The sequence below is a fragment of the Maniola hyperantus genome, chromosome 5, assembly GCF_902806685.2.
Source record: "Maniola hyperantus chromosome 5, iAphHyp1.2, whole genome shotgun sequence".
Classification (NCBI taxonomy): Eukaryota; Metazoa; Arthropoda; class Insecta; order Lepidoptera; family Nymphalidae; genus Maniola; species Maniola hyperantus.
This window is the reverse complement of record NC_048540.1, coordinates 9,717,994-9,737,902: the sequence shown is the minus strand read 5'-3', so window position 1 is coordinate 9,737,902 and position 19,909 is coordinate 9,717,994. Positions and strand designations below refer to the sequence as shown.

Genomic DNA, 19,909 nt, shown 5'->3' with positions numbered 1-19,909 from the left:
ACGACTGTAGCACGGAACTCTCATTGCGCGAGCCTGACTCGCACTTGGTCGGTTTTTTTGATATTAACAATAAACATCTACAAACAACTTTAGTTTTGCGGTTCGTTAACAAAAGTGATTCTTACAGTCTTACTTCTTCAGTAGTACGGAACCATCGGTGCATGAGTCCGACTCGAACTTGGCCGGTTTATCCGCCTAGTAATTAATAATAATCAATCTATTCGTAATGTAATAATCGGGGAACATACATAAAAAAAAAAAAAAAGATTCCGACAAATTGAGAACCTCCTCATTTTTTTGAAGTAGGTTAAAAAGATAAAGATCATACAAATTTTGACAAATAACAACGTTGCTAAGTAACCTATCCACAGATTTTTGATAGAATTGATTTAAATTCAGCCGTTAATATTTTATATTTATTGGTGACTAGCTGATGCCCGCGACTTCGTTCGCGTGGAATTAGGTTTTTTTAAAATCCCGTGGGAACTCTTTGATTTTCCGGGTGCCTATGTCACTATCCAGGTCTTTATCTATTCTCATACAAATCACGTCGATCCGTTGCACCGTTGCGACGTGATTGAAGGAAAAACCAACAAACAAACACACTTTCGCATTTATAATAAGGGTACTGAGTAAATGACAAAATGCACGATAGTCTTCTTGCACCAATCAGGTTGTCGCCATTTTGGGGGAACTCTCGCTCACTGTCTTTAGTAATTTGTTAGCTCTTTGCTTGTATATATTTGAAATATAGACATCAGTGAGTCTTACCGTAGTCCCATGAGCGGCAGGTGAGGCACATGCTGCGCACTGGCTTCGCTGCACCATTCGGGGAACGCGCGGTGGAACTCTGCGAAGTCTCCTGTTGACAATGAAATTATTTATATTTTGACATCTTATTAAAGATTAAAGATCTAAAGACACAAAACGGTCGCTGTTCCTGGCAGGACTCTGCAGGAGTTCTACTACAATACAATGAAACATTAAACATTGTTCTTATGGGTTGTAGTAATGAGTTTAGAGGAATTAGTCCGTAATAAAATGATAAAAGAACGGATCTAACAATGCGTGGATCTGCAATTACAGTAGGTAGATACTTAAATGGCATAATTTTGTTAATTCAATTTTTGAAAATAGCAACCGCCGAGTTTCTTCAAAAACCACTAATGATAGATTCAAGTGGATCTTGAAAAAACTCGGCGGTTTGTAGTTTAGTGTTAGTAGTTGGTAAGAATGGTTTTTGAATCTACTAGTGATGGTAGATTCAAAAACCATTCCTGTCTCGATAAGAAGGGTAATCCGGACTATTTACTGTATTGGACAGATTCTGGCTTTTCCAGATTCGCGATTAGGTAGAACCTAGTGCAAAGTACTTTCGTAATTTGCATGCCAATTCGTCAACTGCATTAACAACAGGTATTAACATTACAAACAAAGCGTTGGGTAGAAGGTACCTAAGGTACTAAGAATAAAGAGGAAGCGTATGATGAGGCCGTTTGAAGTATGAGCACGTTCAAATTAATAATCGATTGTGTCGGATGAGCTTTAAATGCGCGTCGTTGAAATGTGCAAGCAGCCGACTGCGAGGAGGTAAAGCTGACATTTCCTGTGTGGGACGAGGCTCAGGCCTCGCTCGATTGTTGGTTGTTTCCTACTGTTCGCGTTAGCACCGCCATTGTCATGGTAATATTGCTCTCATTAATCATTACGCTCATCATGTTTGCACCGGGACATTTATGCAACACCAACGCCCTGTTAAACGTTGAGATATCGCTATTCGCTGAATAGACGAAAGTTGCAAGTGCATGTATTCCCTCGAATAGAGCAAGGCGCTTCTATAGTGTCGCAAGTCAAAGTCATCTTTGGGTTCTGAACCAGAGAAGTACAGTACGCGGCAGAAATGCGCCCGATTTCAACATATAACATACACGTTTAGAAACATTTTTTTTTACTTTGTAGTGGCTTAAGAAGTCGGTTTTTAATGTATGCTACAAATGTATTATATATTATGTTTATATACTGTATCTGTGCTAAAAGTAATACATATATAAGTACATGGAAGTCGCAGTGGCTGCACTGTAATGCAATAATGAATGAGTAATGAACCCTTCTACCTAGTTAGTTTCCATTAACGAGCATTTTCCACTAACTAGAGCATGTTTGCAATAACCGTGATGGGTTGTGACTTGTGTACCAACTACGTACCTACCTATCTACAAACAGCTTTGATACAGTAATTATTAAGATGCGTAGCACTGTGCAGTTAATTAAATTAAATAATAATAACTGATTTCTTTATATCTTGCAGATGATGATTTATTCCTTGGATATATTAGATTATGATTCGTACAAATTTTTAACCCTATGCGAATTATTGTAACCTTGAATGTCTATTTTGCTCGGACTTTAATGTAATTTATATCCCGTAGTGTGAAATATGCTTAAGAATTTTGTTGATATTTTGTTGTTGTTAACAGTTGAAGAATTTGTACACCAGGCGGCTACAATGATACCTCATTATCGCAATCAAATGAGAAGAATGGCAAATTTAATGCAACTGGTGAGCCGATAAACACGCATAGCCTTCCGTAGTTGGGGTTCAAATAATAGTGGCGGGGCGGGGAAGAGTGCAGGCTGGGCACAGCACGCAGCCGCGCGACTTCGGAGCCTCCAAATTGACGGCGGCCATGTCGCGGGCGCTGTGCAAGAGGGGGAGGAGTATTCGCATCGATCCGGTGAGTCATGGCAGCCCATTCATCGGCTGCGCTCAATGAACGCCGTAGCACCCCTCCCCGCGCGCCACCAGTCACCCTCGCGTGTCCTCGCTACCAAGGACTCCACTATGTTCGCCCCTCTCGTTGGCTGAATCAAATGCTTCAACCCGTTACACCCCCATAGCGAAAACGTGATCGTTTAGCCACTGTACCCGCTAGATTTGCAATCATGGTGCAAATATGGTTTGGTTACTTCAAATGCATCATTCAAATCGTAGAGCGACGGGATCTGTCTTGATACAAACAATAAAAATACAAACAGATGGATAGAGCTATCTATCTATGCTTTATTATATTTAGGGGATTATAGTACCTAAAATTAAGTATTAGATTTGCTTGTGCGAAGTGTGCATTTTAGTTTATTTATTTAGAAATCTTTGTTACACACACATATTTTACCAAAGTGCGATATGTGTAGCATAGATGAAGATACCCAACAATAATTTTGTTGAGTAAATGTGTCCGAAACGCAGTCAAAAGACGCGAAATTATAGATAAGTTTAATTTAAAATTAAAAAATGTAGGAATATTTTAAAAGCATTCTGGATGTTCCTATTTTAGAGGCAGCCAGGATGTTTTTTTAAATTTAAATTAAGATAGTTATAAGTATAAAATAAGTTGAGTGTGTACGGTTGGTTTAGGGAACGATGGGGCTGGCATTTTTTTTAAAGAAAAGCATCAAAATAAAATAAAGAATTTAAAAGAAACATATTTTATTTATTATTTACTAGATGATGCCCGCGACTTTATATTAGTATGGACCAGCTTATGCTCGCGACTTCATCCGTGTGAACTACACAAATTTCAACCCCCTATTTCACCACCTTAGGAGTTGAATTTTCGAAAATTCTTTCTTAGCGGATGCCTACATCACAATAGCTATCTGCATGCCAAATTTCAGCCCGATCCATCCAGTAGTTCAAGCTGTGCGTTGATAGATCAGTCAGTCAGTCAGTCAGTCACCTTTTCCTTTTATATATATATAGATTAAACTCATAAAATGTACAGGGCATTATTATTGTTACTTTCAGTGCCACAAAAACCACAGGTGGTTTTACCGGGCGCTGCGTTAACTTAATCTAACACAGGAAAACAATACAAGATACAGAAGAAACTATACAGAAAGGTGCGAAGGCGATCTTCTCTGTGCCTTTCGGCAAAATAGGTTTTACGGGTGGGCCGTGAAGTGAAAGCTAGCAGACAAATAGGCAGACAGACACACTTTCGCATTTAAGTATAATATTAGTATGGATAAATAGTACATGTTTCCCAAAAACGTGCCCCCATACCATACATGAGATAATTGCTTTTCGTCAGGGGTGTTACAGCGGGCGTGGGCGGGCGGGGACGGCCGGGCGAGGAGCCCGCGTGGGTGGCAGGTGCGCAGGCCTTGGCTCGCGCCCTCCACACTACCGCAACCTTGCCTAGCCACTACCCACGACTCTGGACCAGTATTAACTGGACAAAATGATATAATAATTTATTTGTACCTTCGAGCAGTTTGCCTAATTACTTAGGTACTTCATTTTAGCAGATTACAGGTCTCTGTACCGCCAAAAATATCGGATCTATCTATAGGGCGAAAAAGAGCGGGATATGTTTTAGGGCTCAAAAGGAAAAAAGGAGCCCTTATAGGATCACTTTGTTGTCTGCCCGTCTGTAGGGTACTTCCTATTGACCTAGAATCATGAAATTTGTCAGGTAGGTAGGTCTTATAGCACAGGTAAGGGGAAAATCAGAAAACCGTGAATTAGTGGTTACATCACAAAAAATAATTAAAATGTGTTCACGAAAAAAATAATTTACTAAATCACATAGATGGCGAAGACCGTCATTTACTTGCAGTGTTTTAAATAAGTGTTAGGTATACCTTGTACACTTGTTATGACATATGGATCCGAGACATGGTCGCTAACTATAATATGGCCCTCATAAAAAAGCTTAGAGTCACTCAGTGGGCGATATGGAGAGAGCTATGCTTGGAGTTTCTCGACGTGATCAAATCAGAAATGACGAGATCCGCAGGAGAACTAAACTGACATAGCTCAACGGGTTGCGAAGCTGAAGTGGCAATGAGCAGGACACATGGTTTGGGAAACCGATAGACGTTGGGGTCCCAAGGTGCAGAAAAAAACTTGGCTTGCCAAATCAAACATGGTGACAGCAGCTATCCTTGATAAGGCATAATCGCGCTAACTTTTACCTTTCTTTTCGGCTTGTGGTGTGTTGTCTTATACACCAGCAGGATAAAACGATTTCACGATGATTAGGTACATATAGGTAATTATACATAACTGTAGTGATTTGATTTGGGTTTGATTTCCGTAGTCCGTAGGTCTTACGCTAGAACTACAGTTAAAAAGATGCGAGCATAATAACAAAAGTAGTATTACACATAATGGCCTAGTTCCATAAAATACAAGAGCACAAGTGGCAGTTAGTACTTTTTAGTCTTAAATAAACACTAATCAAGCCAAGTTAGTTGGGACAATTTAAGCCAATTTGAAGTAATGGTGGACGCGATATAAATAATATTTTCTGAGCACTGGAGCGATTCATTTTATGCGTTGAAAGATAGGTCAATTGTATCTACTAGATCTTCAAATGCTCAGATTACTAGCTTACATTATACCTATCAGCTGTAAATAGAAACATAGTTTAATGAAGTAATCAATTCGAAGATTATGTAACTTCTCAGCGGACTACCCACATTTTACATTTGCAACTTTACGCGAAAGCTAACAATTCCGATAATAATAATAATATTTGGTAAGTAATTGTATGAGCCAAAAATAAACTTGGATTCTGCGAATATATCAGATTGACGTCATTGCTTTGGATTGGACTTCTAAGAAACGGGAGATGGGAAATTTAGAATAACTCTACATGTTCAAAGAGTTGAAACAAAAACAACTTGAGGTGTTAACAGTGTAAGGAAAGATGATTCTTAGATGCATCATTACGTACATTACCAGCTTTATCATGATAGCTTTAGCTAGCAGAAAAAAATACAAAATCACCCTTCAAATGGGTTGAACTATATTTTTGCATAAATCATTACATAAGATTTTAGATAACGGATAAAACATCCAAACAAACTGCGAAGCTAAAATCTGAATCTAACCGATTTTTTTTGCGAAAAACTCAAGCAGCATGGTGAATGGCGGAGCAATTTGGAGGAAGAGTCATTTCAGTCAATGCTACAATGGCGCCGCCGCGCGCTGTCGCACATCGGAAAGTTGATAATTTGCAGATAACAGTATCAACGGAAATAAGTTGCTGACTCTGCCTCGTCCTACCACAACTGTATTGAAAACATTGAAGTTCTAACAATTTTTTAATACTTAGGATTATGTTTAGAGTTAAAATGATAATAAAAAGAAGCTGGAGAACAAATCGGTGTGATTACACTCTGTTCAAAATACATTTTCTTTTTTATCGGCCCTTTTTGGCTCACTGAATCAATCTGAAATCATTTTCAAGCAAAATAGCTTAATATTGTGTTAAAAGTTTTCTCCGTGTGTATCTTACTCGCAGAAACGAAAATCCGTTAAAGTGCGAATCGAACTCGCTCTCGACGGGTTTCGTATCATCGTACAAGAAATAACACTTTTTTATGATGTAATCACAAGTTCACGGTTTTTCCCTTTACTTGTGCTATAACTTAAGACATTGCTACCTGCCAAATTTCACGATTCTAGGTCAACGGGAAGTCAGTTATTAAGATTTTAATAAGAACTTAGTTATTTACTTTAAGGTTCTGACTTTAGACAGTAAGAGCGGTTACGCACTCGTCCGGCCCGAATCCGTGAATATACGGATATTTAAAAAACTCGGACGGAATTCGGATATTGCTTACTGAGGTAATACGAAAGCGTTCGTACAAACAGTACTATGGCTACTTCGGTCCGAATTTCTCCCGAATTAGAGACTCGAATGACGGAGATAAATTGGGTATTTGGCTCCAATTTTTTCAAATTTTTTACTTTATTATAAACTAGGATAAAAATAATGACGTAAACTGAAAAACTAATTAAATCGATCAAATAACAAAAAAGTTTAAGCATTTAAATATTTCTGATTAAACAGAGATAGCGATATAGAATTTTGACGTCACACCTTACTAATTCCATTGTAGCTTCGTGCCGTTTCATATAAATTTTCGTTTTGCGAGAAAGGGATTCCCACTCCAAAATTAAAATGCCTGTAACTTTGTAAATCTTTGTTGGATTTTAATATTTTTTTCAGCGTACCTACGTCATTATTTTTATCCAAGTTTATAGTAAAGTAATAATATTTATCAAATTCAAAAGTAGGAAAATACCCAATTGGATGACGGAAGTCGGATGTAGTGCGTAAACTACCATACAAGCTACTTCCGAACGTATTTTCACGGATTCAGATTGGATGCAGTGCGTCACCGCCCTAAATATCGACTAGTTATCTTAAATAGCTTGGGGGTCTTTTTGTAAGAACATATTTATTTAAAAAACTTAGATAGTTTTTGAGGGTTCCGTACCCAAAGGGTAAAACTTTACTATGACTCTGCTGTCCGTCCGTCTGTTACCAGGCTGTACCTCATGCACCATGATAGTTAGACAGTTAAAAAAATTAAAATGTTTTCATGAACAAATAATAACTATTTTCAGCTTTCAAAGTAAGATTACTATACCAAGTGGGGTATCATAAGTAAAGTCGAATCAAAAATTCAGTGAACTAAACTGACGTTTACAGTGTTAACAGTTTCTAATGAAAATAAATAAATAGTGTTGTGATTAAAAAATCGATTATCCATCACTCACTTATTACATCGATTAAACACACATAATATTTTGTTATTTACTAAAACTTCCCAATTGTGTTTATTATTATCGATATAAAAATATTTTAAATAGATAGCAATGATGGTATGCTTAGATGCTTAGTAATGATCTCCTTTTTGTCGGCATGTGCTAAGAGATAATTTGTACGATACTGTTCAGTCCGGAAATAAAGCATTTGCCGACGCGAAGATTTTTAAACTAAACGATGTCGATAATTGGTATTTCGGCCGAGGTTTGTATAGTACTTTCCATTTGCGATATTAATCAAGAAAAAACGAACATTGCAGTTTGTACAGTTAGACAACGATTCTTTTTAAACACACACAACTTTTGAAACAACGAACACTTGGTATGCGTGTTTCTATGAAATATTGACATGTCACAATGATTTGACGTCCGTATTGCTGGCGTGCATACAAAAAAGAGAAAGAGAGAAATTGACTTCTTTAGGGTTCTGTACTCGAAGGGTGCCAACGGGACCCTATTACTAAGACTCCATCCGTCTGTCTGTCAGTGGGCTATATCTTGTGAATCGTTATAAGTACAGAGTTGAAATTTTTCTAAAATTTGTATTTCTATTGCTACTATAACAACAAATAATTTGTGTGTCAGACGAAAGGATACATGCCTCTTTGTTGTTCATTAATTTCAATATATTTTGCATAATTGCATTAAATCTACTTATATTGCAATGTTATAGTTATTATTATTATTAAATATTAACACTTAAATATAATATCTTTATAGACTTAATATTTTATAGTACAATCGAACTGGAACATCACAATCGAATGGAACATCACTATTAAAATAAATATGACAACATTATTTTACAAAGTGACATTAGGACCTGTCATTTTAGTTCAGTGAATTATTGATTCCACTATAAGGGTACCTGTACATTCTAAAACAGATTTTTATTTATTTTTATGCATGATAGTTTTTGATATTTTATCGTCAAAATGTCGAAAAAACACAACTGTAGCAAGCCTCGGTGCGCGAGTCTGACTCGCACATGGCTGGTTTTTATAGATAACTAGATGATGCCCGCGACTTCGTCCGCGTGGATTTAGGATTTAAAAAATCCTGTGGGAACTCTTCGATTTTCCGGGATACAAATTAAAAGTAGCCTATGTCCTTCCCGGAATGCAAGCTATCTCTGTACCAAATTTCGTCAAAATCGGTTGAACGGTTGAGCCGTGAAAAGCTAGCAGACAGACAGACAGACACACTTTCGCATTTATAATATTAAGTATGGAAGTATGGATAGTACGGAACTTTTCGTGCGCGAGTCCGGCTCGCACTTGGCCGGTTAATCTGTTGACTATGGAATTGACAGGACCATAGGATGTGAGTGAAACAGGAACTTGTTAATGGAATTGCGGCACTTTCCCGTCTAGCAAATACCCGAAGCAAGGCAGGCATCCGGCCGCCTTTGATCGTTAGTTTATTATTAGTATTAATGATTCATTCAAGACTTTAGTAACGAAGCATCGTTTCGTTTGTTAAAATAATAAGATTTAGTATATTAAAAATCTAGCTTTTATCCACGACTTCGTCAGCGTGGATTTTTTACCGTAATACCTAAGGCACCTACCCAGTGTTGTGCACAGGGTTTGAAGCCAGGGTAAGCATTAGTTAGGTAGGAACCTGTTTACTGGTAGATCATAATGAAAAATATGCATTGAGCTTACAACTGGGGAAGCAGTGCATTTATCCCTCTGTGACCTGCACGCTACTGCACCTACCAGGGTGTTCTACCTACCAAAAAGTTCTTATAACGAATCGTACTTGTGTCTGTCTGTTAGGTTAGGTTAGGTACCTTTTTAGGGCGGAAAAATTTTGGCGTTTCGGAGGTCGAGGGTTCGATCCCGGGCACGCACCTCTCTTCTCTAACTTTTCGGAGTTATGTGCGTTTTTAAGTAATTAAAATATCACTTGCTTTAACGGTAAAGGAAAACATCGTTAGGATACCTGCATGCCTGAGACTTCTCCATAATGTTCTCAAACGTGTGTGAAGTCTGCCAATCCGCACTTGGCCAGCGTGGTAGACTATGGCCAAAACCCTTCTCACTCTGAGAGGAGACCCGTGATGATGATGATCATGATGATAGCTTTACATGTTTTCATGGTAAGTATTCTCATGCTGGTTTCTAATTACCAATAAGTAATCACATTGTAAATATTAATAAAATAATACTATTAACAACATAGTTAGGTATATTTCAGGATGTAGAGCTCTGTATAATTTAATAGCTCATAAAATATGCCGTAGACGGAAACGTAAACGAGCGCGTTCGACTTAGTGCGGTGATCATAATCTATCGTCTCGCATTGAGGAGCACAATAAGTAGCAGACTTCCTCTCCCACGTTTGGAGCAGCGGATGCCTCGACTTGCGACCTCCGGCATTACTTTTAGGACCAACTAATAAATATGGATTACATTTATTTAAAAGATCTTACGATAGGTAGTTAAGTAGTAGTACATTTAGTAATAAATAACTTACATCCATTATAAAATTACGAATGAATAGATTGGCATAGTTTTTAAAATGTAATATAATCGGTAGGTAACTACTGATTATAATTACGCTTGATTAGAGATATAAAGCCGGTATTATACAAAAAAGGCAAAACGCTAAAATACCGTAATATTCCATTTCCCATGGTATTTTTCGTATAAAAAGATCATGTTATGTTTTTCAACGTAGATACGTTTTGTTTGTAAAGAAATCAGCGAGGATTGGATAGGTACTAGGCTATAGATTAGATGTCGATAAGGAGCTAAGACGTTCACGGATTTTTTTTGCAGGAATCGTTCAATGGGTTATAAAAGAAAAAACCGTGGAGTGCTATTAAATTAGAGGGTGGAAATTGAATATAGGGGGGAAAAGCATCCCTTTTGATGTTTTCAATATATTATCTCGCAAAAAACGCAAAATTTCGACATATCTATACTAATATTATCTATACTTCAATACTAATATTATAAAGAGGTAATGTCGTTAAAGTTTGTTTGCAGGGGGTAATCTTTAGAACTACTGAACCGATTTTAAAAATTGTTTCACCAGTAGAAAGCTACATTATTCCTGAGTGACATACCTAACCTAAGCTATATTTTATTGTCAAAAAAATTAGAGATCCCTTCGAAAATTGCAATAAAGTGAAAAAGTCGTCTCATCTGTGAGCTTCCGTGGCGTGTGCTGCCTAAATTGTTAGTTTAAAGTTACACGAAAACAATGTTCGGAGGAATTGTTCTTCTTAAAGAGCTCTAAAAAAGGTCCGCGATAGCATATATCTATCTTTTACGGTAGGCTCACAATAACTATTTTTATGGTTTTGAAATGTGGTCTAAAACAAAGCTTTACTTTCGGAGGTGTTTTTACTATCATAGTAAAAAGTTTTTACTATTACGACCAATTTTATTTAGATATAAGGTGTTTGATAAGGACTAAAAACACCTTATCGAAATAAAATTGTTCGCCATCTCAAGTGTTTAATTTAGACCAAAATTGCCCTTTGTATCATTTCATTTAGATTAATATCTTAGGAGATATCACAAACTTAAAATAATGGCGACGGCCGCGGCAATCCGTGAGTGCAATGCGATTATGTCGCAGAGCGATTATATTGGAGGTAGGTAGTAGCTACCTACCAAGTAAAGACTTTTTGAACTCGAGGATCCAACTCCTCAGCCTTGATGCTGTAAGGAATTGCATTCTTAAATCGTGGTGATACCATGGGATTTTTAAAGAATCATGCGTTTAAATGTTTTTACGAAATTCGGTACTGAGATTACTTGCATCACGGGGACGGGCTACTACGGATAGGTTACTTTTTGTTCTGGAAAATCAAAAGTTCCCACGGGATCTTTAAAAATCTAAATCCACGCGGGCGACGCCGCGGGGGTCAGCTAGCTGTATATAAAACTTTTTGTAGAGGATTAAATTTTCCATCGAAATAGAATATAAAAAGCCAAGTTCATATAAATGGCAATATTTTGGTAAATTTTTAATGAATAAAATATTTTAGACCAGCATTTTAAAGGAAATTTAATGTACTATTTTTTAACTAAAGCAATGCCTATACCTATCTCAGCCCAAAAAAAAGATATAGGCGAACAAGGTAAAAAATATATATAATAGTCGAAATTTTGGCTCTTTTGTTTTTGTAATTACTATTTATATACAATATATCAAAATCCTGCGTTGTTTACGAGATATATAACACCAAAGGGGATGTCCCAACCTTTCAACCCCCATTTCACTCCCTTAAGTGGATTTTCGCAAAATCTTTTCTTAGCTGATACTTACTTTACTTACCCCCTAAAAAGAACCTACCTTCCAAATTATTTTCGCTTACAAACCCTATTTTACCCATTAAGGGGGGATTTTCCAAAATAACTTAAACAGGTTTTTATTATTTAAATCTTGTAACCTTAATGCCGATTTTCATACCTGTAACTTCAAAAACAAAGGACTTTCATATTATAACCTTCCAACCCCCAACTTACCCCTTTAGGGATGGATTTTCGTAAAAAAAATTCTCAGCTGACACCTACCCTTTAGAGAGAACCTACCTTCCAAACTTCAAATTAACAATAATTAAAACTTCCCCAAACAAACTTTCATCCCCTATTTTACCACCATATTATATTATTCTGTGCCACCGTTAAGGGAGTATTTTCCAAAATTACTTAAAGTTGCAGTTAAAAATCAAAAGTTCCCACAGGATTTTTAAAAACCTAAATCCACATAGCGAAACAGCGGGCATCAGCTAGTAATAAATAATTTTCACGCTCGCTTCTAGGCATGTGTGCTAGTGATTATGTAGGTATCTTTAATGGTAGGTATATTATAAGGGAGAATCATCTTTTGGAAGTCTTAATTATAAAGGTTCTTATAAGTAATACTTAAACAAAATAATGTGAAAAAAATTGCAAAATGAGGCCTGAGGAGCAGGCAAAGCTGATACGGACTAGCTCTGGATATTATTTATTAAAGTTGACGTTTAGTTAAAGTTTAGCTAAATGTCGTTTTTCTGAGTAGAGTTTTATCCAACTTTATGAAAACAAACTTGCACACCAATTTGATTGTCAAATTAAATGATAATTCTATCACTAGGAATTAGCTAACATATTATTGGCCAATACAAACAATAGCTGAGTGATAACCTTGGACGATTTAAATCGTCCAAGGTGATAACAGATAATATGGCTGTACGTACATAAATAGTTCATTAAACTGTGACATTAACTTGATAAATTTGGAATCCACAGACTCTCTTGCCAAAGGAGCTCTGGTAGGCTGTTTAGGCATGGCTCTCTTAACGATACGATTAAAAGAGCTCTTGCCACCATAAATATTCCTGCGCTCATTGAGCCGGCAGGGATTAGTCGGGATGATGGCAAGAGACCTGATGGATTGACGCTGGTTCCCTGGGAACGGGGACGGGCGCTAATGTGGGACGCAACTTGCGTTGACACATTGGCCCCGTGTCATATCAGGAAGACAGCGTCAAGACCGGGAGCCGCAGCAGAAACAGCTGAAAACGGCAAGCGGCGCAAGTATGCCTCTCTTATAGAGAATTACATTTTTGTGCCGTTTGCCGTGGAGACACTGGGGCCATGGAGTCTTAGTGCAAAAAAATTTTTAAGAGACATTTCACCGCGAATAATAGCCTCATCTGGTGACAGAAGGGCTGGCTCATTTTTTGCGCAACGGATCAGCCTGGCTGTCCAGCGCGGAAATGTAGCCAGTATTCTTGGCACCATTCCACGGTCATGATTTATATAGTAATTAGATAAGTCACATAGATATAAACTGAAAATATTTTAAATATGTTTGTAAATAAAAATTAATTGTGACATTACTTTAATGCCTGATTAAAAAGATTCAGCTGGTCATACCAGCAAGATGTGGACCCTACACCATTCAGTATATTATATAGCAGAGTGGAGGCTACGCCATTCAGGTTGCCTGTATGTCACCAGTCAGTAGTCACCAATGACCAACCAAATCAATAGATACTTGTGCCTTGTGAATAAATGAGATTTAAATCACAGCAATGAAGATGGTAGCAAATTGGAATAATTACCTTCAAGGCAGACGACCTGTACGCCATCTTGCTTGAGCCGCTTCAGCAGGATGCCGTGCACAGAGTCAGGCTCTCGAGGGGCTCCGTCGCTGTACAGCACGAACATGCCCCGAGAGCAACAATGCGTTATCCGCGCTTTAAGCTCCTTACACTGCACCGTCGAAGCCAACTCAATCTTCCCTGCGGCTAATCTCCGCAACATAATACTCGGGATCGAAAAATTTACGGCGGATCGTATATGGGAAACTGAATACTCATTGGACCCTCGACAATCTATAAGAATCATATCCCTCTCATCTGATCGCAACTTGGCCAAAAGCCACTCCTTCGACACCAAGTCGGAATCGCATTCTGAATCCGTAGGCATTTTGTGTTCACAATAATTTACTCCTCTGTTTACAATCGAACTTTTTCGCCTGTTGCACTTCCGTCACTATTACTATCGATCACACAAATAAGGGATATAAAAACACTAACATTTTTGAGAACAGTTATGATTATGAATTAAACACAGTGATTTATAAAAACAGTTCTTATAAAATTAAGCCATCCGTAAACACACAACACAAATTCCAAGTCCACACTCCACACCAGAGAACGATCAAATCCAAACTTTCCAGTGTATCACTTTACTCTATGATCCTAACCACCGTCCAAACTATGTTCGTGCTATGTTCCTTGATCATTAGTGGTCTGTGGAAAGATCTGTGAAAATATAGGCTCGTCGAAAAAATATCGATATAGGTATCGATATTTTATGACGGTATATGATATTTCAATAAAATATCAAGTAATATAAGATATAATAACCTCTAAAACGATATTTTTTCATTAGCAACAACCTTGCGGCGTTATCGCCGTTGATCTAAACCACTTGTATTCAGTAAAAAAGTACGACACGCTCAGAATAAATACCTGTAGAAGTTACCGTATTGTGATTGTCACTGTTAGAGCGAGATACCTAAATGCTTTTAGGCTCTTATTAGAACGTGACAAAACGTGACGGTTAATCTCAGAGACTATTAGTACTAGAAGTCTGTGATTTGGCATGGGTATAAATATTAATCACGCCGACCAAGTGGTGAAATAAAATTGTGATAAATATTTTTTTTAGGGTAGCTCCCCTACATGCCTAGTGATTAGGACGTCCGCCTTCTAATCGGAGGTCGGGGGTTCGATCCCGAACATGCACCTCAAACTTTCGGAGTTATGTGTGTTTTAATTAATTAAATATCACTGGCTTTACGGTGAAGGAAAACATCGTGAGGAAGGAAACCTGCATACCTGAGAGTTCGCCATAATGTTCTCAAAGGTGTGTGAAGTCTACCAATCCGCACGTGGCCAGCGTGGTAGACTGTGGCCAAAACCCTTCTCACTCTGAGAGGAGACCCGTGCTTTATAGTGAGGCGGTGATGGGTTGATCATGATGATTAGTACGTGAGATCTTGACAAACAACGTGAAGTGAGGTAATGTTGACTTAATTATTTTAAAGAAATAATTGATTTGTTTGGTTATTTTTTGTTTTTGAAGTTATTGCGCAGTGGTGGGTTGCAGTAAACTAGGCTACGATAGCCGAAACGAACGTAAAATAGAAGGAATAACATTTCACAAGCACCTCTGTTTGAGCGAGAGGGACTGAGGGGGCCACGCTAGTTGCATATCTCTAAGTGTATATCTGCGACGACACGCAATGGAAAACCCATGTGTCACTCGTAGACTTAGACTTTAACACCCAATTTAATTTTTAAAAAACTGGCCAAGTAAGTACGTATCTACAAGTCAGACTCGCACACTGAAGATTCCGTAGTACAGAAGAAGTAAAATGGTAATAATCACGTTTGTTAACGAACCGCAAAATTAACTTTGTATGTAGAGGTTTATTATTAATATCAAAAGAACCATGATAGTTAGAGAGTTAATTTTCTTTTAAAATATACGTAAACTTCTACTACTAACCATAATATGCTATTTGACTAATTTTTGAAAATCATTTTGAATTACCTATTCTTAATTACTTAATAAGGACACTATATTGCTATTTTTCAGAAGATCTACTGTAGGTATTAAAATAGAAAAATTGTTTTCTTCTTCTTCTCTTAATATATGGCTTTATCCAGTGCCATGTCAGCACAATGCACTTTGCCAGTCTCAAGTAGCTTGAAGGAGACACAGAGGAGATTGGCCGGTAAAAATGTGCAGTTAAGATCTTAAACTGTTTACTGTAATAGAAGGGTTAATTTATTGTTAGTGACATAATATAATTATTACATAAAATATTACAACTGGGATCACAGAGACAGACACACACACGGGAAGGACAACAGAGAAACATAAATACACAAATTATAGCTTTAGTTTGTTAATTTTAAAAAATTTACATAGATACTTAATATAAGGACTATACACTAACATTAAAACACATTCAACATTTAGAGGACGGGGAATTTTAGGAGGGAGGATATCGTAAAGTTTAAAGGGGAATTTGGGACTGGAAAAGAGTATGTGGGAGGCTGATCCTTCGTCTAGACCACATTCACACAGGGAGTTGTCACGCACTCTTAATTTTGACAAGTGGACAGGGGTGGAGGCATGACCAATTCGTAGACGGCTTATAGTAGAGGTAACCCAGCGAGCCGATTTTTTATGAAAGAAGAACCAAGGCCGTCGTGGAATGTTAGGTTGGATAGAAGCATAATGCTTACCCTTGATAGAAATCGATTCAGCATATTTTGAGTTCCAAGAGCTTTCCAAATCAGTTTTTGCTAGGGAACGGAACTCTTGGGGGTGGTTTATGAAATGCTTCATAGTACCCATTTCGATCGCAAGTTTAGCGCTAGCGTCGGCAGTCTCATTGCCGGAGATTCCGGAGTGGCCCGGGATCCAAGCCAGTGTAACATTTAGGCCTTTCTGTTGGCATGCATATAAAGCCTCTCTGATCCTAAACACGATAGCCTCTCTCACCCTACTACGGAAAGGGTTATCCTTAAGAGCTTATAAGCAGCTTAAGGAGTCAGTCAGTATTAAGGCTTGTCTTATGTTATGGGCTTCAACGAAAAGGACTGCTTCTAAAATGCCAATGGACTCTCCTGTGAATACTGAAGTTTCTGGGGGACACTTGAATTGAATGCTAATTTTGTATTTTGGGATCCAGCATGCTACACCAACGCATCCATTCTGGGATAGTTTTGAGGCATCAGTATATATTGTGCGAGAATCAGGCCAGTCGTTTTGTAAAATTTCATTAAATTTATGATTGGCCTCATTTGTATCTTTGTGAATACCTACATTTACAATTGGGAGTTTACCAGTCAAGCTTTTATAGGGGGAAGAAAACAGAGGGAGTCTGGGAGATGAGTCAATTGGATGAGGTAGGGAGGTAAATTTGAGGAAACTTTTTAAAAGAAAGGGTTTATCCTGGTTGGCTCTGATAACACAAGACAGCTGTCGAAGGCTGTCCAATAAAGGGTGCGAGGAAAGCTGCAAAACTTTGCTGATAAATTGTTTTAAAATTAACAAAGTTTCAGTTTTGAAGACTGCGTCAAAAACGACATTTCTGTAATGGCACTGGTCACACGTGTGACGTCGCACGCTAATAGACAAGTTCAGTCAGTCAGTCAGCTTTTCCTTTTATATAATATTGAAGAAGAAGTTAAAGTGTAATAAAGAAATAAAGAAACAATCTCCAAAAATTTAGCCAAACAGCCTATTATTTTAGATTTTTCGTTTGGTAAACTTCGGAGATAAGGGGCGGGAATGGTATATTTTGATATTTTGTTCTGTTTTAGAAGTTACAGGTGAAGTCCTTTCATATGATACTCCACTTGGTACAGTTATCTTACTTTGAAAATTGAAAATACTTATAATTCATGAACACTATTTAATTTTTTATTGTGATGTAAATTCAAGGTTTTCGATTTTTTCTTCTACTTGTGCTTATGACCTACTAAACCTGCAAAATATCATTATTCTAGGTCAATGGGAAGTACCCTATAGGTTTTCTTGACATATACGACAGGCAGACAGACAGACAACAAAGTGAGCAAACGAGCAGGCGGGTACGTGTTGTTATGTGATTATGCAAATACACTATTATATTAGTATTGCCAATAATCTTGGAAAATCTTACCGATATAACTAATATGTTTTCTTCGATATCGATCAAAACGAATATTGTAACAATTAAAGTATATCGATACGATATATGTCGATACTTTTGGCACTTCCGACATCCCTACTGTGAAACTTGTGCTTGTGTGAAGTATGGAGACCACATGGAGACGTAGAACATAGAGTAGGATTATATTTGACCTGTGATATTTGACGTAGAAGTAGAATGCGTACAAAACTGTAGGTACCTACAAAACGAGTTTCACGCGCCATATGTATTGTGTCAAAAGCACGATTTTAGTCCTGACGACTAGTTTAGTCACAGCAAAGAATTTTTATATACTACTTCTAATTCTCGTGATACACATTTTTTTTTTTTTTTTTATTCGTTATAGGCGCACGCTTGACCACGATCACACCTGATGGAAAGTGATGATATGGCCTAAGATGGGACGCGTTTGCCTAGAAGGTGCCTATTCACTCTTGTTTTAAAGATACCCGGATTATAATTGACAGGAAACACTGATCTAGGAAGAGTATTCCAGACCCTAGCCATGCGTATAAGGAATGATGACGCAAAGCGTTTCGTGCGCGAAGATGGAATGTTGACGACATAGGGGTGAAAACTCGCCCGGTGTCTTGCGGTACGGTGGTAGAAAGGTGAGGGAGGGACAAGATCGAACAGCTCCTGCGCACACTCTCCAAAATATATCCTGTAAAACACCGATAGGCCGGCAACTTTTCGGCGGTGATCAAGACTTTGAAGCTTCCCCAAAAGTGGTGAAACTTCGCCTATAAGTCTCCTGGCTCGACTATCAACGGCGTCTAAAGCGGCTAGTTGGTATTTAGCAGAGCCATCGAAGAGATGACTGCAGTACTCCACGCACGACCGGACCTGGGCCTGATATAAGGTTACCAGTTGGTGCGACGTGAAGTACTGCTTGACTTTGTTGAGAATACCAAGTTTTTTGGCAGCAGTCTTGGCTTTAGCTTCGATAGCCCTTCCGAAGTTGATATTGGCTGAAATGTCGAGACCTAAGAGATCAATATGATCGGTGATAGGAACGGAGACACCTCGGAAAGTGGGAGTCAAGGTGAAAGGACTCCGTTTGCTACATGCTAGTTAATGGCATGCCAGCTACTAGCAGAATGTCAGTGCGTGATGCACATGCTTGTAACTGGAATGCCAGTTACTAGAAAGGCTGCGTACCGTGCCAGTGACCTGCGAGTTGAAGATCACAATATGAATACCTATTTATGAAGAAATAAATAGTGTTACAATACAACTCGCGATTATCTTGAAGAAACTTTTGAAAACAATGAATAGACACAAAAAAGAAAACAATATGGAGAGAAATTGGATTAGTAGTAGTACGATGTGCGAGTTACTAGCAAACACGTTACGACGTGTTTCGCGTGCTTGTAGCTGGCATGAATCCCCCGTCCCACTTCCCCTCAAGGGGAAAAATCAAACGCTTTGCGATCTACCATGTACTGGCATGCGAGCTACTGGCAGAACCTCGATACACATGCTAGTAGCTCGTTCTTGCTTGTAACTGGCATGCTTTTGTGCGAGTAACTAGCATGTGTATCACGCGCTTAAGGATTATTAGGTACCTCCTATGTCGATGAGTCACAGATATATACCTACAGATTTGCAACTAGCGTGGCCCATATAGTCCCTCTCGCTCAAGCAGAGTTATACTTACTTGTTATTGGTCTGTGTTGTGAATCGTTATTCCTCCTATTTTACGATATTTATCCTCCTATTCCCATTCGGCTCATCGGCAATTGTAGCCTAGTATTCTTCAAACATCAAAAAGAAAAATTAACCTATTCAATTTTCAAAACAAATCAATTAGGTATTTCTTCAAACTACTTCAGTCAACATAACCTCACTTCAAGTTGTTTGTCAAGATAAGGTCAAGATCTCACGTACAAAATACATCTTGACATACAAAAAGAACCCCAAGCAAGTGCGAGTCAGACTCGCGCATCGAGGGTTCCGTACTCGGGTATTTTTTCGAACATTTTGCACGATAAATCGAAAACTATTATGCATAAAAAAACATGGTTTAGAATGTACCTACAGGTAAAGCCCGTATCA

General features: G+C 38.0%; 1 protein-coding gene across 1 annotated transcript in view; it reads right to left on the bottom strand.

The window, feature by feature from the left end:
* Nucleotides 1-14,325, bottom strand: part of Mkp3 (Mitogen-activated protein kinase phosphatase 3) — a 32,888-nt gene extending 18,563 nt beyond the window's left edge. Inside the window, exons 1-2 of the mRNA XM_034968794.2 lie at nt 13,695-14,325; nt 772-862 (exon numbers count right to left, since the gene is read on the bottom strand). Of these exons, the coding sequence (XP_034824685.2) occupies nt 772-862; nt 13,695-14,061 (458 nt within the window). The 5' untranslated portion in view covers nt 14,062-14,325. The remainder of the gene's footprint in view (nt 1-771; nt 863-13,694) is intronic.
* Between the last annotated feature and the right edge of the window lie 5,584 nt (nt 14,326-19,909).